Source organism: Gymnoscopelus braueri (assembly GCF_963280865.1).
Source record: "Gymnoscopelus braueri genome assembly, chromosome: 4".
NCBI classification, from domain to species: Eukaryota; Metazoa; Chordata; class Actinopteri; order Myctophiformes; family Myctophidae; genus Gymnoscopelus; species Gymnoscopelus braueri.
Window position 1 is genome coordinate 41,250,438 of NC_137605.1, and position 23,553 is coordinate 41,273,990.

Genomic DNA, 23,553 nt, shown 5'->3' on the forward strand with positions numbered 1-23,553 from the left:
TGACATGACTCCACTTTTTAAGTATAAAAGAACATTTATTTGGGTCATACAGTTTTCACAGAACACAGTGATCTTGAAGAGTTGGTTGACAACAGTAGTTGCCGAAATCTTCGGACTTTATGTTCAATTCTGACTTTTTTAACTAACCTACCATATTGGCATATTCCAGTTTGCTTACAAATGTTTTGCATTATTTAATATCTGTCACACTCCACCCTCAGTATAGCTGATTAAGTAAGTGGGGATGTACCATCACTTAGTGTTTTAATTATGCAATTACAGCCAAAGGCGGTAGACATATTTTAGGGAATGTCACTCGATTCCAATTTTGCCTTTTAATTTTCTTCTGAATGTATCCTTTTATATATAACCATGTTGCTCGCCGGAAATCCTTTTCAGCAGGCGACATGGTTGTACGACAAAGTATAATTTCATCTTTAGCAGTCAACTGGTCCTTGGTTTCCTGTGCTTGGAGAAGGGTTACATATTCATGTCTTTAACAATTATTTCTGTTTAAATGGACATCTCTCTGGGTTTGTGTTTTAGGAAAGTGATTCTGTTTTATGTACGAAATACTTGAACCAGAGTTTGCCTCTTAATAAACCTATGATACAGTATAAGTCCAATTCATCAGTGTGTGAGAGCATGATTTAAGTGGCAAATTGCAATACTGAACCTCAGGTATATTTACACTAAATTCTATGCATTCACAAAAAGTCACAAATGATGTTTCTGTCTCGTCCAATAGGCTTAATGATTTATATTTCAAATAGTAACATCAAAAATGTCATCTAAAATGCATACAACAAAAACACTATAAACGCTACAAAATCAATATACAATTGAAATACATTTGCAGTGACAAGAATGCATTGCTTCAACTTAAACATTTTTAAAGCTCCGTTGTCGAAGCTAATACATATTCATACGTTCAATGAATTGTTGAATGTATCAATTAATGTATAAAAACTCACTCATGAATATTCTAGACTACAGTTTCAAACATCACCATGACAGTTCCACTGGTACCTTAGATGAACTAATATACTGATCCAGACACCAGGAACAGGACCTTAACATGTAGAAGAAATAATAATCCTTAAGAGACAACACACACTCATTGTGCTTCATCCCCAACTTAAGAACTGAACGAGCTGTAATGATTTGTAAGCTTAATGAATTTCAAAAGCGTGTCCTCTTTCCCAGAGTGCAAGCCAAGAACAAAAGAAGCCCATCAGTTCCACCGTCTGTAGAGTTTTTTCTCAACTCCATATCCTACCAGTAACACTCAGTCCTCTTCCTCGTCATCTCCGAAGGACAGAAGGCTGCGGTTTTTCACTTTCTTTCCAGACTTCTCCTCTTTCTTCTCATCTTTTTTTCCAGACTTCTCCTCTTTCTTCTCCTCTTTCTTCTCATCCTTCTTCTTCTCATCCTTCTTCTCATCTTTCTTCACCTCCTTCTCCTCCTCATCATCATCATCATCATCCTCATCATCATCATCATCCTCCTCCTCCTCCTCCTTACTCAGTTCCACGCTCTTCTTCTTTTTGCTGGAACTAGCAGTGATGCCCTGGAACTTGTCGGAGGAGGATCGCTTTGCTGGCTTCTTAAACAGGATCTTGCCATCGGCAGGAGCTTCATCATCTGAGGACAGACAAACACAGAGATGTCATTGTTCCTCAGAAACATTTTTTTATTTAATTTCTAAGAATTTGTAAGATTGTCAATGGATGTGTGCACGAGCATGTAATTTAAGATGCTACTATACTAATGTATGAACTTAAGAATCTTGTAACGACAAATGTTATGCATGTCAGATGCCGTGTCATCTGCACTAGGTTCTATAGACTAGGGACCGAAGTATAAGTCCCTTAGGTCTTGCAAACGTCAACATCATTATAAGACTTGAATGTTGAATTGCATTGATACATGTAAAATGAAGGTTCAACCTGAATGAATGAGTCTTACCTTTCTCTTCTTTGCCGTCCTTTACCCCTTTCATCTTTTTCACTTCATCAGCACTCAGGTCTCCCTTCTTCAGAACAACAACCTGTGGTAACTCATCCTCACGGTCACTCCCACTGTCATCATCATCTAATGTTGGCATCACCGCACGCTACGACGGAACCATGAAACAGATGGAAACAATTAATTGAAAGGAAAGAATATATATTATATATATATATATATATATATATATATTCCGTTTTCTGGCACCACACTGAGGTCAAATGATGTACAGTCTTCAGACCAATAGCCCTGATACATGACTGTCATATATTATATTATATAAATTATATTATATAATATAATATAATATATGACAGTCGACTAGGATAATGAAGATAAAAAAAGATTCTCTTCTCACTTATTTGATTGGGAATTGACATTTAAAGCATCGACTGTACATCAGTGGTTCTCAACCTTTTTTGGCCGCGACCCCCCAAAATAATCATATTTGAACTGGGGACCCCCTCAAAATAATCATATTTGAACTGGGGACCCCCTCAAAATAATCATATTTGAACTGGGGACCCCCTCAAAATAATCATATTTGAGTTGAAGCATTACATTTAGTTTGACTTGGTTTCGCAGATAAATAGCTGATCTACAAGCTCACAATGCCTCGTAAAAGCTATTTTCACAATCTTTGCCTCTTTCTTAATTATTTGATAATTTGGCCAATGTCTGACCAGTTTTTATAGTATAGTTTGTTGATTACTTTTCATTTCTTTTTTTTCTCCTTAAAAAAAAAAGTCTTAGAAGTCCTTAAATTGTCACTTCAATGTCATCTGGGGACCCCACCCCCCAAAACAAATATAATGTGGGGGACCCCTCCTGGGGGTCTCGACCCACAGGTTGAGAACCACTGCTGTTCATAACAGGGTCACTCACCTCGTCTGTCTGACATTCTATATTAAGTGAGTGACACCATCTCAGAAACTGTGTGACCATACAGTGTGTGTGTGTGTGTGTGTGTGTGTGTGTGTGTGTGTGTGTGTGTGTGTGTGTGTGTGTCTCGTAGCTCCCGTATCCCTACCATTTACACAAGGCACGTTCCCAATGATAAAACATCACACATACAGCAACACGTTTCACTCATCACCATCCCAGTATGCTATTGACCACAGACAGTAGCTGTTATAAAGGTTGACTGTTCACTGAGACTTCACACAGTTAGCTCCAGTTGAATGAATGGTGTCGTGTTGCTAATGCTAACAGTGTAAATGAATGGTGTCGTGTTGCTAATGCTAACAGTGTAAATGAATGGTGTCGTGTTGCTAATGCTAACAGTGTACTGTAAATGAATGGTGTCATGTTGCTAACAGCGTTAGCACACATACCTTGGTGTCAACTGTTGGCCCTTCTTTGTAACCGACGTCGTTTTTGAACTTCTTTAGGAAGGAGGGTTCCGACGGTTTTATCCATGACACGTCTGTTTTCTTATTGTTCTTCTTATTCATTGTGTTCAAGTGCAGGAAAAAAACAACCCAAAGTAATAATACACGTTCAATTAAATGTAGCTCAAAAGGTGCTCAAACCAAACCTCCAAACAACAAAAGCCAAGAGTCATCGGTATGCGCCACCCCGCCCCCACGTCGCCAGTGTTGCCAGATTTTGCGAGAGGAACAAGTAACCGGGTCTATGAAAAGGAGCCCAAAAGAAGCGACGCTATTTGAAAATAGCCGATCTACAATTGCTCACAAGTTCAACACGTCACGATGCGACACGTTGTGAGCTTGTAGATCTGCTATTTTCCCCCAAAAAAGAGGAGAAAATGTTGGAGGGAGACATTTTTATTTATTTTTTGAGTATCTTTAAAACATTTTAACAACACAAATCTTGTCACAAAATATTTTCAGATGGGGGGGTTGTTAAACACATTAATTTGGGGGTCCTTTGTCCTTCACTTGAACATGTTTGAGAAACACAACATGTAAACAACATTTAGGAACCAAGCCCAAATAAGCAACAACTTTAGAAATATTGAAGCCCCAAAAACCGCAACCCGCAGTTACCAATATTTACGAACAACTTTACAGGAAAACAAGCCCGAAGTCGCTTATAATAAACCGACATGGCAACCCTGGTCGCAAGTCATTTGCGTCATGATTTAATGTTATCATTGGTGAAACAGGAAGGGAAATGTTGGGACACCAGCAGTAATAATGGCATTATTTACATGGGTTGCTTAGTAAAGTGAATAGTAGTTTCTTTTTGTCAACCTCCAATATGATTTCTGGGACTTTTTGCGCGTTATTGGCCGGCTTTCTGGGCGCTGTGGCCTCTTCTTCAGCCAAACTATCTCTGGGGCCAGAGTACCTGAGAGACATGTGTGTCACAGGGCTGAGGAGATGGGGGGGTGAAGACACTCCATGTGACTGGGTGAGTACCACATGCAGTGGTGGGAAAAGTACTCGCATGTTTTACTTAAGTTAAAGTATCAATACTGCAATATAGAAATACTCTGTTACAAGTAAAAGTCCGGAATTCAAAATGTACTTGAGTAAAAGTACAAAAGTATTGGCATGAACTTAAAGTACCAAAAGTAAAAGTACTCATAATGCAGAATGTCCCATTTCAAGTTTTCAAATGTATGAAAATCTTTAGAAAATAGCAGATCTACAAGCTCTAGATCGGCTATTTTCAAATGGCCAAAATGTATAGGGCTTCAGATAATTGTAGTGGAGTAAAAGTACAATATTTGCCTCTGAGATGTAGTGGAGTAGAAGTAAAAGTATTTGAAATTGGAAATACGTAATAAGTAAAGTAAAAAAAAATACCTCAAAATTGTACTTAAGTACAGTACTTGAGTAAATGTAATTAGTTACTTTACGCCACTGGTGAGTACCTGAAAGACATGTGTCACAGGGATGAGGAGGTGGGGTCATGGTGGTGGTCAATATGATGAAGACACTCCATGTGACTGGGTGAGACACGTTGCCTCCATGATCTAATGTACTGATGATTTGAGCTGTATGCATGCATAAGTGTAAAACTTCCTATGATCTATAGCAGGGTTAGGCAACATTGGCACAGGGGAGGGTGAGCACTGGCATAAGTGTGAGAGGATTTTTGTCATTTTATTTTAAAAGATCAGTCAGTTAAATTAAGTCCCCTCTGATCTGTATGCAAAATACATCCTGCACATAATTCTACATTCATTCACTCTCTGAACGCTGACTGGGGAGGAAATCTGGAAGATAAGTGGGATAAATATATTGGAAAAAGCTAATATTTCAAAAGAGGGAAAACCAAATAAAGGTTATTGTATAGATCATCGAAAGATGTTGCGTCGTAATGCAACTTAATGTTTTGGCACACAAGAAAATAAAAACATTGCACTTCATGTCCAAAAGGTCACTGACCACTGATCTATAGAATCACAGAGAACAATAAGAGGAAGGGGATGCTGATAAATGATTTAGCAAATGAAATCATTATTCACTGATTTAGTCAAACTGTTGAGATGGATTGTGTAAATGTCACCTACAAATAATCATCAACCCTTTTAATGCACTAGTCTAAAGTATGTGAGACCTGACTTTGGGGGTTCAGCCGTTTTTAACTTCAAACTTTTGGTTTTGCCAGCTCCATATACCTCTCAGGTTGGTGTGCGGAGGCATGTTGTTCACCTGTAACGCTGTGATGTGGACGCTCTTCTCCAAGGCACTTCGCTACTCATCATCTTCGGCCAGAGCCACAGTAACCACCACAGCAGCCAACTTCATCTCCTCTGTAGGTTCTCCACAGAGACATCTTATCCTAGCTGCGCTCTCTCTGGTCTTTCTCTCTGTGTACTATTATAGGCAGGCAATGTGCTGATAGAAAATCTGTCAGAGAGCAATATTTGCAGGTGATATTGTGTACTGATATCAGTCTGGGGTGGAATGCAGTAATAGGCAGTAGGGCATCTAGCAGACATTCACTGTAATTCAGGGGTTTCATTTTGGTTTGATAAGCTGGGTAGGTTTCACAGGCCGTCAGAAGACAGAGCAAAAGAACAAATACTCTTTTCACTTTATGACGCCTCACCTATTTACCATGTGTTTATCTATTTCTGTGTTCAGGCAATACTGGGGAAGGTGATTTTTGGAGAGACACATGCCATTCTATGGTGGGTAGGGATTTCTCTCACTCTCACAGGCTTGTTGGTGCTCCATGGAGCTACACCTCAGACCTCCCCGCTGGAGGAAGACAAGAAGGAGAAGTGATGCAGACTCTACTGGTCAACTCAATAACACCCTGTCCGCTCCTTTTAATGCAATATCTCTGGGAAATTGGTTCTGTTCATATGTTATCAGATATTTTTTAAATTATATTTCATTGTACTTCCACTGTCATACATGCTTGCCCTGTATTGGCATGCACAATACGATCTGTTCCAGACACTACTGATCCACATTAAACTGAATGAGGTGATAGCAAATGGATCAATAATAATGTATTTGTATGCATACAGTATGTACCAGCTCACCGTTTACCTCATGTTGGGGGACAGAACTGATACGACTTCACAATAACTTTATTACAAGTGTTAATCTATTAATGCACCATTTTTGTGAAATATGGCAATGTTTCTATGCAAAGACTAATTTGCACAATCTGACCAGTCATTGGCCAAAGCTGTAATATTCACAATTCAGAGGAACTAGACAAAATGGCCAACTGTTATGATGTACATTTTAATGTAAATAATGAACTGCAAAATATAAAATTGTTAAATAAATGTTTACACTGTTTCTAAAAAAATTGTGTGGCTCCAGCGATGAGAAAAAATTACATTCATTTTATAAGCATTAAAATGAAAACCACAATTAATAAAATTCATTTTATTGTAACATGAAAATGACAAGGTATGAGTGGTCCCAATAAATCCAGCATCCAGTTAAAAGTTAAAAGCCCTTTTTGCAGGAGCTGTTTTCCATCTTACTCCATAACACAACACTCTCCATCATATCAGCAGTCAAATATCCATGTACAGTATGTCAAATGAAGACAAAGAACAATGGTAATTTGAAAGATGAATCAAAGCTGGCATGGGGAGCAGTTTAAAAAGAATTAAGACAATACCATGATAGTTAATTCCTTAATGACAGAATTTTAAAAAAAGTATTAAATGGATGGATTACTTTACCAGTATGCTGTGGGTACAATTTGCTCCTCTATATAGTTAAGGCACACTGTGAGTCAAACTGTAACATTTACACAAGGTGCAGACGTAGTATTGGTTGAAAAAATATTTCTCATCAATTAGTGCTGCGTTAACATTTCTGTTAGTGGTATTCACCTGAGAGGACAGCCCGTGATGGCGGTCAAAAACCAAAACATTATCCAAAGACTTTGGTTCTGTACGAAAAGGGCCCTACAGTAAATCCCTCAACCAGATTGTAAATTGTTAATACAGTGAACTGAGAAGATTGGTTTGGCATTGTGAATTACTTGAGCTTAAAGGGATACTTCACTTTCGGGCCGGGGACACATTTAAAAATTTTTTTTAAAATAAATGAAAAAAGTTATGGAAAATTCATGGCCCCCTCACGCATTAGAGTGTCCTACTAATGCGTGAGGGGGCCATGAATTTTCCATAACTTTTTTAATATTTTTTTTAAATGTGTCCCCGGCCCTAAAGTGAAGTATCCCTTTAAAGTATGAGATAATTTCCCACATGTGACTGGTATCTATAATACTTCAGTGCCAGTAATCCAATGACCTGTAATGTCTTGTTCTACTGTTCCTGCCACAATAGTCAACAGTCTCCACAGGGAGATCAAAACCTCATGTGGCAAACTCCTTGTAAAAACAAAATAGTCAGATTTTCCTATGGGTAATTTGGGTATCTAAACAGAAAATTCAGATTTCATGTAGTTTTCCTCTATTTGGACAGGTCCAATCTGCCGCCATTTTTGGCCTTATTCAATAAAGGCTACAGAATGTAGAGTTTGAATGGCTTGTATTAGAGCGATACAGTAATTTTAGATATAATTACCACCAGTGACTTTCAAAAGGGTGAATTAATAATACCTAGCAAATGTAAAGTCTTGTAGTGTTTTTCCACACCGTTTCAACATGAATGGCAGTGAATGATGTTTAAAAATGTAGGTGAAGGTGTACTAAAATATACACTGCATACACTTACTGTATGTACACAACCTTTGTTAAAGACGGGCAATCTCTGATAATGGCTATGAGTCAAAATGAGACTGGTATATATTTTTCAAAGCCAGATCAGTGTGTCTTAAGTGTCACCAGCCGACAGCTGAAAAACAGCCGTCTTGAAGAAATGTCTTCCCGATTGTGGCACTAGTTGAGCGGGATCTCAATGACATCTTCCTCAATGATCTCACCTTGGGGGACAGGGTCATGATCAGGGGGGTTCTTCTTACAGCTGAGCCCAGCGAAAGGGCTGCACCAGGATAACGATAACCGCCCACCAAACGCTGCCTCCATGGCCTCCCAACATGGAACCTTACCCCACCTCCCAGTCTCTCCTTTCAGACGCTCTATTCCCTGTTGAAGACAGAATGACAAGATTAAGGATGAAGAGGAGCTAAAAAATTAAATGGACATTTGTGATCCACGTGCACTGCAGTAATGACAATGGAAACAATAATGTGTCAAAAAAGTATTACTTTGATTTGTAATGGGCCACTTTCTTTGATGCAAATAGTTTAGGCGTCCAAGGACGTAACATTTACTTTCAAGGAAAAATGCTTTTTAATCCACGATTTATTTCATTTGCTTCAAAGAAAGTGCCCAGAGATTCAATAATATAGTTCACATGCACCACAAAGTGAAGAACAGTAGCCTATGGGGATAGCACATAGACAACAAGGTGAGAAATACTGTGCACATGCATCATGCCATTATTCACACAACTCACTCACTGATCTAATGTTTGGTTGAATCTAGAGCAAACTGGAAAATGAAAAGTTTGAGTTGAATTACTCTGGCCTACGAACTGAAGCGTGCTTTTGAAATGTGTTATGTTAAGCTTGATGGAACAGCCAGTGACCTCTGCTGCAAGCTTACCTCTGTCCATTTACCAGGGCAACACGTCTGACTCAAGACTGTCTGACTCAAGAGTTGTCTGCTTCAGAGGCTATTGCCACATTGAGTAACCAACCAAAGCAAATGCATGAGTGCAGACAAGCCATCATATTTAAAAAAAACTAAATCAGATCTCAGACCATATAATGACCAATAAAGAAACTGAAAAAGACAAAGAGCTGACAATGGATGGATAGAAGATGTGGAAGACAGACCGATATGACTGCTAAAATACCCAAATATCTTCTTTTTTTTTTAAACATCACCATGCCATGTTATAATAAACTGCAATAATAATGGGTTGAACAAAATAAAGTCATAACAGAATTAGGCAGAATTGTGACATTACATTTCACTATGCCCACCTAACAAATTATGACCCCCCCCCCCCCAAACATATACGTACACAAACACACAGAGAAAAAGGTTGCATTGCAACTGAGAAATATTTATTCTCTGCGCTTGTGCTGAAATACTTTCAAAATATGTAGAAAGACTTAAAATCTCAGTTAAAAAAACAATATCTTTAACATCGTTCTCACCAGCAATACAGTACTTAACATTAGCATACCAGCAACCTTTCACCTACGTCACTAACGCCAGGATTCCACCAGGCATGGATCTTTGCGCCGCGGTTTTGTTCCATTCACTGCACAGCTTGAAACCCTGCCGGAACCCTTTCAGCAGCGGAGCTTCAGTAGCACGGAAAAGTCTTTCCACATCGAGTTTGCCTTTGATAATGACCATTCATTATTAAAATGGTTAATTTGATCATTTAGTTTGGAAATAAAATGGTTAAAAAGCAGCCATGTGAACAGTTCATTTGAGTGGGCCATCGAGAACTATCACAGACTAGATGGCCATGGCCATATCTTGTTTTAACTACTTAAACCCTATGCTTCATTGACCAGAGTCCCCCAGGGCTCTATACCAAGTCCACTACTTTTTCCCTCTACACCAAATCTCTTCGACAAAAAATAGCTGATCCAATATTTTCGCGGAATGTTTGCCCATAAATAGGTAGGCTAAGGTTCAAGTAGTTAAATTATGACTGGGATATCATATATTGCACCTACAGTCATTTACATTATTGCCGGCACAATGAAACATAAAAAAGTATTCTGAACCTGACATGCAGCATCAGATTACTCCTGCAATTCTGTTATTGAATAAATGGGAGAAAGCGAGTCCCGGATGAACTTAACTGCAGTTGCACGCAGGAAAAATAGACTAGGTGCATATTTTCACGTGGGAAGCATGTCCGGTGGAATAACAAGCTTTGTCTTGAGTGGCCACGATAAGATCCGACGACCGGTGGCCAGAACACGACAAAATCTCACCCAGTGGAATCCAGGTGTAAGCCTTCCTTCAGCTATACCATGCATTCAAATAACACAAATAGTAAACAGAGAACCAAATAACAAAATGCATACCCTTGAAGAGAGAGCAGCTCACACAGGATAAAGTCATAAAACAATAGATAAAAAAGTGCAAGATAGCCATGTTGTGAAAATGGACCGTTAAAAGTTAAATGTCTTTAGTGTTTTGTTAGAGCAGACACAGTCCAGCAATCCTGTGATCCCATAGTCAGAATTTATATATACTATATATTTCCTTTTGCTCCAACATCCTCCACCAAATCAATATTTTATAGAACAGTGTTATTATCTGAGGAACTTTATGTCAGCTTTTCCAAGCAAATTTATGATTTAAAGACGTACATTTGGCACACGCGGACAACATCAAAACAACACAATGTAATTAGACTGCTCATTAGTCTACAACATCTGTCCGTTTTGGTGACAAGTGTTCATGCAGACACAGCGATAGTGTTACTGTAGGAGGCAACTTTCTTTCCAACCAAGGAAAACAAATGTTGAAACTTCCTTGTCAAAAGAGTCACGAAGCACAATAAATTATTGACAACTGCATTTCACGGTTCTTGATAAAAAGATGAAAAGAGCTTGATAATCACCTTTAAATTGCACTGGATAGAACCCTTTGAAATACCACAATCATCATCAACAACAAGTATGTTATTTGCCACGGCCAAAGTGAAATGACAATTGATTAGATTGATTCTGCTTCGTGACATGATTTTTTAACACCCTTGTTTGTACTGTAAAATATCTGTTCCCTCCAACAACGAGCAAGTTTGTGTCAAGCATGTATCATAAAGGAATCAGAGACAATGTTCCAGACTTGAGCAAAAGATTTCAAATATTTAAAAGGGTAATGTGTCATTTGTATCCACTAGAGGGTGCTTGTGTTCTCTTGTTCAACTAAACACTTATTATGTAACATTTCTTCCTCGTTACTATCATAAAATAACCTGAAAATATCTGCTGGAAATGTTGAAAATAATGTTTGAAATAAGTTCCTCAACACAAATGTACCACATGCCTAAGGTCGTCTGTTTTGAAAAAGTCAGTCAAACAACTGCCTGTGACAGGCTGTTTTTTTGCCTTGTGCAGGGTAAGAACTTTTACATTTTAAATATTTGAAACCATTTCCAATTTGTCTGTTGTTCCTGTCTGTAACATTCAATAGAAAAGGTAGTGTCTGACTGGCACATGGAAGACTTCAGAAAAAAAAGAGCATAAATCAGGAGGAAAGAAAAGGCTTCAGTTATCACAAACAGAAATAAAAAAATGTAGCTTGGAAAAATCCCCCAGCATATTTATCAGAGTTTACAAGCAGGATTCACAAGTTTGAAGTGTTTCTTTTTCTCTGCAACTCAGGTCATTCAAAGAATGAAAAAAAAAAAAAAAAAAAAAAAAAAGAGCACACTTGCTTGGCAACACAAAAAGCAGGTGAGAAGCTGTCCATGGTTAGTGTGGGACTTACAGTACAATCATGTTCAGCACTGGGAATAAGGTACTGCCAGGTTTTTCATATGTTGAGCTGAGTAGGACAGGAGGGTAGTGGGGCATGGAAGTGTGTGGAGAAAGCTCTGCTCTCCCCCTTCTCAGTTTGGGTTTGAAGCAGCTGGTTGGTTCCCTGTGCTGAGTTCTCACACCACATACTGGTATGTCTCAGCCTTCCCATGGTCAGGGGTGTTGAAGGGACTAAACCATAATATGGAGAAGGGATGTCCAAATACCGCTCTCAGGTTCATCCACTTAGTTTTTTTAGCCCATCTTCTCTCTTCCTTTTTCAACTGCTCTATGCCCTGAAAACGAGAGACAACCAAACTTCAGTGGATGTGCGTTCGTGAGCAGATCAGCGATCACAGGCCACATGAGTTACGGAGCTGCTTTCGTTTTCTGGTATTGGTGTTAACAGCTGTTCAAATGCCTATCCTCACCAAAGTATTTAATTGAGGTAATAACAAAACCGATGACAGCAACTATGAGACCACAAACCCACATCATTCAGTCAATTAACTAATTTATCCATAATGATTTATAATAAAATGCCATTATATTGCTCTGTATTCTATTTCACACTCCCCGTTTTCAAGTTGATGAGCAACTTGACAGAAATCACCCTAGAGTTGCAGACAAAAAGAAATTAGAAGCAGGAAGAAAAGCGAGTTAGTTAATAGTAGTTTAGTGAGCTTAGCTTTAAGAATGGAGAGGTTTTCACAGATACTGGAGGAAATACTACACAGTCACACTAGTATCTCTATCTATATTATTTCAGGATGTCATCAAACATTATAGAGAAAATACTGATTCCTTCTCAGACTGATACATGGACACATCTCCTTGTACAAGTCAAACACAATATCTTTTGGTTTGTAAAATACATTACGCAGTACAAGGGTGAGCAAAGCATGGAATCTGTAGCTGATTCCTTAATCACTGCATTCAAGCATTAGCAAGGGTCAGTCAGTAGGCCTAAGCCTACAGGATAGATCTGAAGCCAGTACCATGGCTTGCCTGTCCTGTTCAGAGAGACGGAAGAAGACATGTTGGCTCAATGAAGGAAGTACCTAGCCCCTGGTATGTCACAGTCTCTGCAGTTTGTTAGATTACAAATTTGCAATCTAACAGGAGGTAAAAGGTAGCTGCCAAAGTAAAGGAAAACATCAGAGTGCTCATTGTGTATAGTAATAGGTACTGGCAACTCTCAACGACATTCTGTGAACTGAAGGGTTTTCTCAATACCCTGAATCTGTTGATACTGGACAAATCCACTGGCTCTGCAGAGAAAGAGGCTTGGGCAGGCAGCAGAGGAGAAAAGTTGTCAGTATCGGATGAAAATAAAAATGCATTATCAGACTTTTAGCAAGATGCATGCATGCACATGACTGGATGCAATGTGTCATCACTTTGTCTCTGGCATCGTGCACAGGGTCCTTTCTTTCCCTCAGTGACGCCTAGAAGGCAGCCATCATGCATTGTGCAAAAGCATTGTAGGCGGGAGCTGCCTTTGACACTGCTGCTGCGTTCGACACTGTAGAGACCATACAATACTGCTTAACAGACTGGAAAACTGGGTTGGACTTTCTGGCACAGTCCTAAATTGGTTTGAATCGTGTCTCCAACGGAGTGAAACACCATCACATGTGGAGTTCCACAAAGTTCAATACCTCTTCTATTCAACCTTTACAGGCAAAGAAAATCACTTGCCATAATTATGGAGATTACACTCAAATTGACAGAGCTCTCTCAACAAATGATTATGGCCCCATAGATTTGCTATGTTGACTGGATTACTTCAATTTAACAAAGACAAAACTGATCATTGTCTTGATTATCTTGGTGTAATCATGGATTCACAGACCAAAATTGTATTACCCACATCAAGTCAATAACAAAGTCAGCCGATTATGATCTTAAAGAAATATAGTGGGAATTCTGTGATTGTCAAAATAAGACTTAGAAAAATGTACCCATGCTTTTATCTCTAACAGGTTAGACTATTGTATTGGCCTTCTCTCAGTCTCCTCAAAAACATCATCAGACAGATACAGCTCATTCAGGAAGGATGCAGCTGCAGTAGTTCCAACTAGAGCTAAGAAATCTGAACACATTTCACCACCACTCAATGTTTCAGGGCCGAAATACATCTCGGCCTTACTTTTACATTATTAACCCTAAAGAAGTCTGACGTTGTTGCCCAGTCAAGTCACTAGACTAACTAACACAAGGGATTATTAGACTAACAGTTCTGAGTTTTTTTTTAAAATCTCCACCAGGTTGGACAGCCGAAGGCTGGAGATTATTATTTTTTTTCACCCCTGTCCATCTGTGTGTGCCTGTGTGTCTGTGAGCAACTAATTTCCGGCACTGCTGGACCAATCGGTGTGAAACTTTGCACGCACACTCCCAGTAAGCTAAGAAGAACCTTTTTCAAATCGGCCTCATGGTGGCACTATAACAGCCAAAAATGTGTTCCCTGGATTCCTAGGCTCATGACTCAACAGGCCAGCAATTTCACATCCACCCATATGGGGCACGACAAATGCCACAAGTCACTATTTGTTGCAGAAACATGGTGAGCATTTGTGCCCACCAAATTAGGCACAAATGCTCTCGTGCGTCAAGTGACAATGACCGTCAAACAAGGTTTTCATACTCCATATCGTTTGCCTGTAATTACATTCAAAATGTGACCGGGCGCCGGAGAACAGCATATTGCTCCAACGCAGGTTCCAATCATCCCCAAAATAGGAATCCCATGTTGAGGGGACTCTATAGAGTACATCTCCAAAGGTCCTTTCACTTCTGCCCCTAGGGGCTGCCAAACACAAATAGTTGCACCGTCTGTCGTACAAACTATACAGTATTTCCCCGGCTTCATCCCACAGCCCTTGGTAGGCAACGGCAACCCGGCCTGGTGGAGAACTGTGCTCCGCAGAGCACACTGTTTTGTCTCACTTTTTTCCCACTATTGTTTGGAATTAATGTTGTTGCTGTCAGGCAGAAACCTTGCATCTCCCCATTTCAACGTTTTATATGTTATCATAAATTAATGTCCTAATTCGTTGTACATGAGTGTTGCGCAAAAGTAGTGAAAATAGCCAATCTACAAGCTCATGATAAGTTGTGAGCTTAGATCAGCCTTTTCTGGTTTTGTTTTTGAAGAATTTTGAAAGTGAACGTTTTTAAGCCTGTCTGTGGGGTTATACATATTTTACAAGAGCTTGTGACAAAAAAATAACTACATTGGATCCATTGGAACACAGGTTCTTCAATTTCATGAAAAGTAATGGTTTTGGACATACAAGGTTTCCAACCGGCCGTGACGATATGAACGGTGCTATACAAACACAAAACAAATTTTCAAGTCATAAATCTTTTTTTTTACTTTCATAATTTTTTAAACCCCCGACATTCTATAGTCAAGGAAGTGTCTCACTGTCAAGTAAGTGGAAGAAAGAAAGGGCTTATAGGAGATGCCTTGGCAGTGGGAAGTGCCATAGATGTTTCTCCGCCATCAGTCAGTGATTTCATTACTCTTAGCAGAATGGTGTTAAACATCCCTCTACCAGCACTCTAGACTCCAGAAATTATGGGATTATTATTAGAACAAAAGATCGGTGGTAGCACATGGTGCCCTGGCACACTATCAACAGTTTAATCTTAGTGTTCTGCATTTTGGCAGTCGCCTTTACCTTAAACATCATAAGTGAAAATTCACTCACGTCCATGTCATTTAATTAGTAAAGTTAGTTGAGTGATTGTGTTAAAAGGATAGTTCACCCCAATCAATTACACCCCATGAAGCCTTGAATTCATGGAGACGTTTTTGTCGCATTCCTAAGCCAATAATTTGATGACCGGCGGAGACTCAATGGAGACTCTTTGAGTCTCCGCCGGTCATCAAATTATTGGCTTAGGAATGCGACAAAAACTGAAAAATCTCCATGAATTTAAGGCTCCATGGGGTGAGTAATCTATAGGAAAAAGTCATTTTGGGGGTGAACTATCCCTTTAAAAAATGTACCTCAGGTAGCACACACACAGAAGTATTACTGCGCTTTTAACCACTTAGATCCTCTATACTACAGACCTGAGTTGCACTGTACGTGGTGCGCTCTTTTTTCTATCTACACCAAATCTCTTTTACAAAAATAGCAGTTTTACAAGCCCACAAAGTGACACGCTGTGAGCTTGAAAATCAGCAATTATTCTCCCCAGAATAAGGGTGCTGAGGTTCAAGTAGTTAAATTACCAACACAGGTGACAGGTTGTAGATGCACCATTAAAGAAGCAAAAGCGGCAGCAGTGGGGAGCAGTTCTGGAGGGCTGAGCCATAAAAGAGGCTTAGAGAAGAGGAGCAAAAAGGGGGAGAAGAGGAGCAAAAAGGGGGAGAAAAAGCAGGAGGAACCTGGCCGAGCACTATGTATACTGGGGTCAACTTACGGTCTCATCGGTACAGATGGAATGGACCTGGGTGCCGAACATCACAGAGGTGAAGATGAGGAAGAGGAGGGCCTCAAAGCACAGGAGGATGAGGAGGATGACTGTTGCTGGAGGAGAGAAGGAACTGCACTCTGGGAGATGGGAGGGAAGGAGGGGGAGGTGAAGAGGCAAAGCAGAGGAGCATATGAGGAGGTGTGCCACACAGCACTCAAAGTAACTCCCATTGACCAGATTCCACATGGCGGCCAATTTGCTCTTACTTCATACCAAAGTATGTGGAAATGAAGTAAGAACAAAATGTCCGCTGTGTGAATATGGTCAATTCACCGTCACTATGGTATGTAGGCAACAAACGATTTGAGGCAACCACGTCAACACGTAGGACCAATGACCAGCTGTAATTTGCCAATTATACTCTTGTTCCTGATCTGATCTAAACCACATTTTATTCCTAAGCCGTTATTACTCATTACTGTTGCCTCAAAGGGTTAGTTATACTGCATTTAGGATAGGGAGAGGGATACTGTGATTACAGGTTCCAGTTCCGGACAGCTTTATGCTGACGATTTGAGCAGGTCTGATAAGCTCGTGACTACAGAATTACACGGACCAGTCCAATTGAAATAAGGCTTTCTTACAAGGTTATGCATCTGATACATTGAGCATGGCTGCCTGGGATTTCAATGAAATGAGCTTGGATCTAGTGCTTGTATTTCAGAATGACACTTGTTTTGTTCAGTCAACATTTCATAGCAGCCATTTGGGATATCAAGGATGATTACAGAGATATTGGGTAGTGCCACCTTTATCTAACGAGGAAATGCAAAAGCAGGGTCTATGGGGCAAAGCAGAAGCACCGATATCTCCATTACAAATGGACAGAGGTAGTGGTTCTAAAAAGATAGAAACTCTAATGACAACACTTTAAACACACAGTAAAGACAACAGTCTTAAGGGCTTGACATACAGTACTTCTTTCATTGTGCACAATGTTGTGCATTTAAGTACAAATCATTACTATGATAGGTCCTGATGCAAAACCATGTTTATGTTTAGCAAATCTTTGCAATGTAGTGTCTAAGCTAAATTGATAATGATATTGACTGGAATTGAAGACAGCAGACTGGATTTTAGCCCCAAAATATGACACAAACACTGCACAATACATCACATGTACTTCTCAATAAGAAAGTCAAACTGATCTCTCAAGCAAACTAAGGGAGGCTACAATTATACTACTGACTATAAATCATTTATCCACGTCTGTTTCCATATCACAAACCTGGTTCGTACAACATGTCATAGACAGGAAACTGTTAAAACAAAATATAAACACAAAGTCAACAGGACATTCAAGCATTATGCAGAGAAAAAGACAGATGAGAGGGGGGTGGAGGGTTAGAGAGAGACAGAGAGAGAGAGAGAGACATACAGCAGAGAGATGGTATATTATGTAAGGACACCATCAAAGCGCAATTAAAGCCTGACTGTCTGTCTCACTTCAGAACAAAGCTCTTCCATTCTTACTCAGCTGCTGGATACGACTGACCTTCAGACAGCTATAGATAACGTGTAAAACTATTTAAAAAATCGATTGATCGATATCGACTTGAGGCAGAGGATAGTGGAGTTTCACTGAGATGACTGTTGCCTTTTGGAAACCAAGAGTAGACTGATACTGTTGATCAATGGCCACTCTGTGTTGAGGACTTAAAGAAGCCATGCAACAACAACTTACTTGTCCAATCATCTTCAAAGCAGTAGAGGAAATGGAAGACCACCATCACCAAAGAGTGGAGGGAGATGAGTGCAATGTACATCTGGAAGAAAGTACAAAGTGACATGTCTACATATCTCTCTGATCTATTACCATTTGAAGTACTGTTAATTTCCTATGTAGTTCTTTGCAGAGGTGAAGCAGCCATGCAGAAGAAACGAGAGCGCAGTCCATGGTGGCTACGTGTGGTCACCTCCTCCTTGACTGCGGCTGGACATTTATTTGTGCTTGGGATCGATTGCAATGATTTGGCCATTCTTGCAAGATAAAGTAATGAACTAGTTCAGTACATTTTGCAGAGAACTCACAACAACAGTTGCAGAATGTATGTGTGTATGTGTGTATGTGTGTATGTGTGTGTGTGTGTGTGTGTGTGTATTTGTGGCCAGCCTCAAGGTAATACACTTACTGTGAAAAGCACAAAGTACTTCTGGTTGGTCTCCCCAACACAGTTGTTAACCCACGGACAGTGGTGGTCCATCTTTCGTATGCAGCGTTTACAAACACTGTTAGGAAGCAGAGAGAGTGAATGTTGTGATGCCACGTGTTGTTAGCCTGCAACACTGTTGTACTACAGAGTATAAATTAATCTTCATGGTGGCACAAGGACAAAGACTAATAGAACGCTAAGGACACTAAGCAACTGTAGTCCAAACAGATTCATACACTACACTCAGTGTGCCATACTGTAGGGACATCCATCTCTAGTTCACACACCATTAACAAAAAAAAAAATTAACTGAAACAAAACACTAGCTCTAGGCAAAAACTAAAAATGTTCCACTATGCACCGCTTCACCTCACCTGCAGTGGTGAGCTCGGTCAGGTTTGATGCTGCAGCATTTGGGACACTTGTAGACCACCTGTCCCGGTTTCAGCTGAAGGCTCTCGATGTACTCTTTAGTAGCGTTCCCTTTCTGCACGGCCCCCTATAGCAGGACAGATGAAAATATGGCAGGTGACTCCAGGTTACACTGTAGCCCATTAATCATTACAAAAAAATAACTTGGTCAGCAGAGGCAAATGCACTTGTAAGTAAATAGTAATTGCGGTGTTGTGCTGTTATGCAAGAGATGAGGTTTCTGGACAATATTAACCAACGCTATGAACAAGCAACGGCCCTGAACTTGACTGTGAGCTAGCCATCAGAATCTGCACAAACTTAACATCACCAAAAGTTCCCCTTGCTGTGTGCTTGGAGCTTCACTCGAGCGCGCATCGCGCACGCATACATGCCAGTAAACATACCACAAAGTGCTACTCACTGGGTCGGTGCACATGGCCCTGAAGTGCGAGGCCAGGGCAAGGAAGGCCAGGCTGTTGAACAGCGCTCCATTCACGATGCTGTACGCCAGGTTCTTGGAGGGGAGCAGCATTACAAACAGCACCACAAACTCGGCGTAGAACACCAGCATCCAGGTGATGACAGCGCACACAATGCCACAGGCGTCCCTGATGAACCACATGGCCGACGACGAGGAGGCAGTGATGATTTCTTTGGAGATGGGGATGCGCTGCTCAGACTGTAGAAAGCCGCTGTTGGCCCCAGTGTGTAGGCCTGTCACAATTATTACATAATGGCCTGATCGCAATTATTTCAGATAATAGCAATTATTTTTTGCATAATCGACAGAAACAGAGTTGTTTCAGTCATCTGTATAAATTCATCTGTTGAAAAATGTACATACAATTTCAAAAATAACGGAAAAGGCAGATCTGCAAGCTCATGGCTAAGTACATCTGCTATTTCCAGATTAGTTTTGTGTTAAATTAATAAATATGGCCTACTTTGGCCATAGTACATTATTTATTTTGACTATTGGTACCGGTCATTGTCAGTCACTTCTTTTTTGTATATTGAAGTTACAAAGCCTAAAACGCAAAGAGAAATTTATTTTTAATTTATTTGTTGAAATGCCAAAAACACAATTAAAATCGTTAATCGCAATTAGTAAAATGTCATGATCATGACAGTCCTACCAGTGTGACTGCGGCCATGCTCCACATCCCTGCACCTGTGCACCGGGCTCTTCATACTTCATCCACACCAGGTAATGCCGCTGCCACTGAACCAGCTGTGCCTTCAGCCTACAGTCACCGCATCGCTGAGAGACAAGAGGAGGAAATGTGTGTCCGTTTTAGATCTCAGGCGGTGAATATTACAAAGGTCCTATAACCACACCTGGCGTCCCTATTCTGTGCCGGTCAGGCGAAATCTTTCAGAAATAGCAACAAAAAAAAACTGCCTATCAACAAGCTTGCAACACATCACTACGCGCTGGTAAATCAGCTATGATAAAGTATACAGTATAAGGCTTAAGTGGTTTAATGAGGCATAACCTGAGGTTTGGTGTACGTTGTGCCATCATGACTTGGTTCAGTTTTAAGCGTACTTAAAATGAAGTATTGTGACATGTAGGGATGGGAGTCATGGGACGATATGAAAATTACACAATATTGAAATATTTAAAAGTTAAAATGCCACTTTTGTTAATCACTTCAACCCCCAGCAACCCTATTTTGGGGGGGAATGTTTGCCGAAAATAGATATATTTGAATATATATATATTTTTAAAGTGATTTTTTTTACTCAAATCTTTGCTTCCTGAGGTCCCTGGAACAAAATATATTGAGGCGGGGGTCCACAGCCAAATACATATAATTGGGGGTCCTTGACACAAAAACGTTTGAGCACCACTGATATAGCAACATAGGGTTTTTCAGATTTAGAAGACGTCTTAATGGATTAAACTACAGTACACACAAACACTCTGGGGCTAATATGTGTAAGAATTACAGCAATGTCTGCATCTCATGATGGCACACAGATACCAGAGGTTGTCAGACTGGTCCATTCCATATGCAGTGCCTATAGGCAGTCTGTCAACGCAGCAGTAACAGCAGCACATCATGCAACATCACACCCAATTTATATGCCGTAGTATGACAGTGTTGCTTGCAAGTTATCATCATTATAGCTTACCCCATTACAAACCTCTCACTCCGCTATACAGCTCCAAGATGAGGTTCCACTGCGAGCTCTACCGGAATCGATGGAACGGCCGCAAAGGGTCCGTGGATTACCTTTTTCGCCACATCGTATCCAAAAACGAATGGTAGTTTCCAAACTGTACAGATGTTTGAGGATGTTCCGGAACCCTAACTTTTTGGTCCGGCACGAAACAACCGCTTAAATCGCTTATTTAGTCAGCCTGTGGCCATGTTTCCCATTCAACTGGGAAAGAAACCCTATGTCAGGTGCCAGTACTGCTCCCGGTTCGGCTACAATGGGAAAACATGGCCACAGGCTGACTAAATAAGCGTTTTGTTTCGTGCCAGACCAAAAAGTTAGGGTTCCGGACCATACCTCAAACATCTGTACAGTTTGGAAACTACCATTCGTTTTTGGATACGATGTGGTGAAAAAGGTAATCCACGGACCCTTTGCGTCCGTTCCACAGATTCCGGTAGAGCTCGCAGTGGAACCTCATCTCGGAGCTGTATAGCGGAGTGAGAGGTTCGTAATGGGGCTACATTATAGCTTGTAGATCTGTTCTTTTTCCAGTAAGCGACTACGTCGTCTGATGGGAGTCAGTGGCTCAGTACCCCACATGATTTTTGTAGGGGGGGGGGGGGGGGGGGGGGGCGCAGATGACAATGATGTGACAATGTAAGGACTTTTAAGACCTTTTTAATACCTTTAAAAAAAGACCATTACTGCATCAAAAGTAATGAACAAAATATTCTGTAAAAAACGGTCAAATATTGGCCAAATAATGAGGCTAAAATTGTGAAAATAGCAGATCTACAAGCTCAAGTCACAACGCCTCTCAATGGGAGGCATTGTGAGCTTGTAGATCAGCTATTTTCACAATATTTAAATGCAATGCCTCAACTCTCCTACATTCCAAGTGTTTCTCAAGGTGGGTCACCACTCCCAGTTCAAATAAGATTATTTTGGGGGATCCCCAGTTCAAATATGATTATTTTGGGGGGGGGGGGGTCCCCAGTTCAAATATGATTATTTTCTGGGGGGTCCCCAGTTCAAATATGATTATGTTGGGGGGTCCCCAGTTCGAATATGATTATTTGGGGGGGGGGGGGGGTCACGGCTTGAAAAGGTTGAGAACCAGTGTTATAAATGAAGGTTCATGCTGCCCCTGCAGTCTGCAGTGTGACTCAGTGCACGGACGGATGGATGGATGGATGCTATACTACTAGCCACGTCAACCCAAGCATCTAATGTTAAATCACCAACACGTTGAGTAGGTTACGGCCAATTAGCGTAGCTAATTAGCCTTATTAGCCAAGTAGATTGGCTGTTAAATAAAATGGGCCATATAAAATAATTAAACACAAATATAAAATCTCGCCGAAACCAAAAACAGCAGCATTAGCTTTTTTTCCTTTTTTTTTTTTTTTTTTAGCTTAGCACGACTGCTAACGTTGCGTTGAGCAGCAACCTCACCTGTTTCCACGTTCGGGTCGGTCTATGTGCGCTTAAAATGCACAGCGAGTTGCCCGGCGGTGCTTGACCGTCTTGATAACAGCCTGGTAATATTATTAATGCATTGTTATTATTGTTAAAACGGAAGCGTCCTCGTTGTTCCGTGTTTTAATGGTGGTGGTGGTAACCCTAGCAGAGCCCCGCCCCGCCCCCTACCTAAAAACAACATGACGTATGAGGAAATGGATGGGGGAGGAAAGAAAAACACACCAACCAACACCACATGCACACCACACATCATACAAGTTCTATTGGTCTGAAGAGATATGAAAATACAACTCTACTGTAGACATTTATTTAACTGTTTTGATGAATTGAGTACAAAAGACCCCCAGTGGAAACAAGCCATAGGCTTTCTTGTTTTTAAAATCATCTTAGCAGACCTTGTATTGAACTGTAGCCTACTTTCCTCCTGTGCTTCTTTTTTAGCAAACTGCTAATAAAGTATTCAATCAATCAATCAATCAATCAATCAGTGGGTGTCCTGCTGATTGCTGAACAATGACATTGAAATGTCTACACACACACAGGCACATACACAGATAAAAGCAGGGTTTTTGCTTCAGAGTGCAACACACATGGACAAAGACGATCCATTTACAGCAAGACAACCCAAACGTTACAAATAATTTTTTTCACATACTGTAGTTAACTCATCTATTTTGTCTCCTCTTTGGCCTTCCTCTTCTCTTGCCAAAACCCACCACGAGAAACTCCAAAAACAGAGCAATAAGCAAAAAAAATAGGTAACTGCCCAGACAGATATGCCAAAAGAATCTACCTCAATGATAAAGTTGACGAATACATAAACAAACCATGTGAGCTTTGGAAGTTATTGCGAACGCGGAAGGAGGCCTCCGACCAAGTGGAGCTTACTATGTAACCGTGCTCGGGTTGTGTGT

At 40.4% G+C, this 23,553-nt stretch overlaps 3 protein-coding genes across 12 annotated transcripts; 1 reads left to right on the forward strand and 2 right to left on the reverse strand.

The window, feature by feature from the left end:
• Nucleotides 1–745: 745 nt before the first annotated feature.
• On the reverse strand, nucleotides 746–3,562 carry kiaa1143 (KIAA1143 ortholog). 7 transcript variants are annotated; one of them, XM_080427235.1, is made up of 5 exons: nucleotides 3,345–3,562; nucleotides 1,969–2,116; nucleotides 1,454–1,644; nucleotides 1,404–1,417; nucleotides 746–1,370 (listed from the first exon to the last, which is right to left on the reverse strand). In XM_080427235.1, exons 1-5 carry the CDS (start codon nucleotides 3,462–3,464, stop codon nucleotides 1,289–1,291), a joined length of 555 nt encoding a protein of 184 aa, XP_080283361.1. In that variant the 5' UTR covers nucleotides 3,465–3,562; the 3' UTR covers nucleotides 746–1,288. The 7 variants fall into 7 exon arrangements, with proteins under 7 accessions (XP_080283361.1, XP_080283360.1, XP_080283359.1 ...); XM_080427234.1 differs by having other exon boundaries at nucleotides 1,404–1,420; XM_080427233.1 differs by having other exon boundaries at nucleotides 1,404–1,423.
• Nucleotides 3,563–4,135: 573 nt separating this feature from the next.
• LOC308084556 (transmembrane protein 42-like) lies at nucleotides 4,136–6,743 on the forward strand. Its single transcript, XM_080427239.1, has 3 exons — nucleotides 4,136–4,386; nucleotides 5,593–5,739; nucleotides 6,072–6,743. The coding sequence occupies exons 1-3, from the start codon at nucleotides 4,234–4,236 to the stop codon at nucleotides 6,213–6,215; spliced, it is 444 nt and encodes a 147-aa protein (XP_080283365.1). The 5' UTR covers nucleotides 4,136–4,233; the 3' UTR covers nucleotides 6,216–6,743.
• Nucleotides 6,744–7,610: 867 nt separating this feature from the next.
• Nucleotides 7,611–22,790, reverse strand: LOC308084550 (palmitoyltransferase ZDHHC3-like). Of its 4 annotated transcripts, XR_013933093.1 has the most exons (9): nucleotides 22,613–22,790; nucleotides 20,125–20,249; nucleotides 19,410–19,702; nucleotides 18,949–19,073; nucleotides 18,554–18,650; nucleotides 18,106–18,187; nucleotides 16,368–16,498; nucleotides 11,899–12,223; nucleotides 8,373–8,511 (listed from the first exon to the last, which is right to left on the reverse strand). XR_013933093.1 is itself a non-coding variant. In XM_080427223.1 (8 exons), the coding sequence occupies exons 2-8, from the start codon at nucleotides 20,184–20,186 to the stop codon at nucleotides 8,305–8,307; spliced, it is 975 nt and encodes a 324-aa protein (XP_080283349.1). In that variant the 5' UTR covers nucleotides 20,187–20,249; nucleotides 22,613–22,790; the 3' UTR covers nucleotides 7,611–8,304. The 4 variants fall into 4 exon arrangements, 3 of the variants coding, with proteins under 3 accessions (XP_080283349.1, XP_080283348.1, XP_080283350.1); XM_080427223.1 differs by lacking the exon at nucleotides 11,899–12,223 and having other exon boundaries at nucleotides 7,611–8,511; nucleotides 19,410–19,680; XM_080427222.1 differs by lacking the exon at nucleotides 11,899–12,223 and having other exon boundaries at nucleotides 7,611–8,511.
• Between the last annotated feature and the right edge of the window lie 763 nt (nucleotides 22,791–23,553).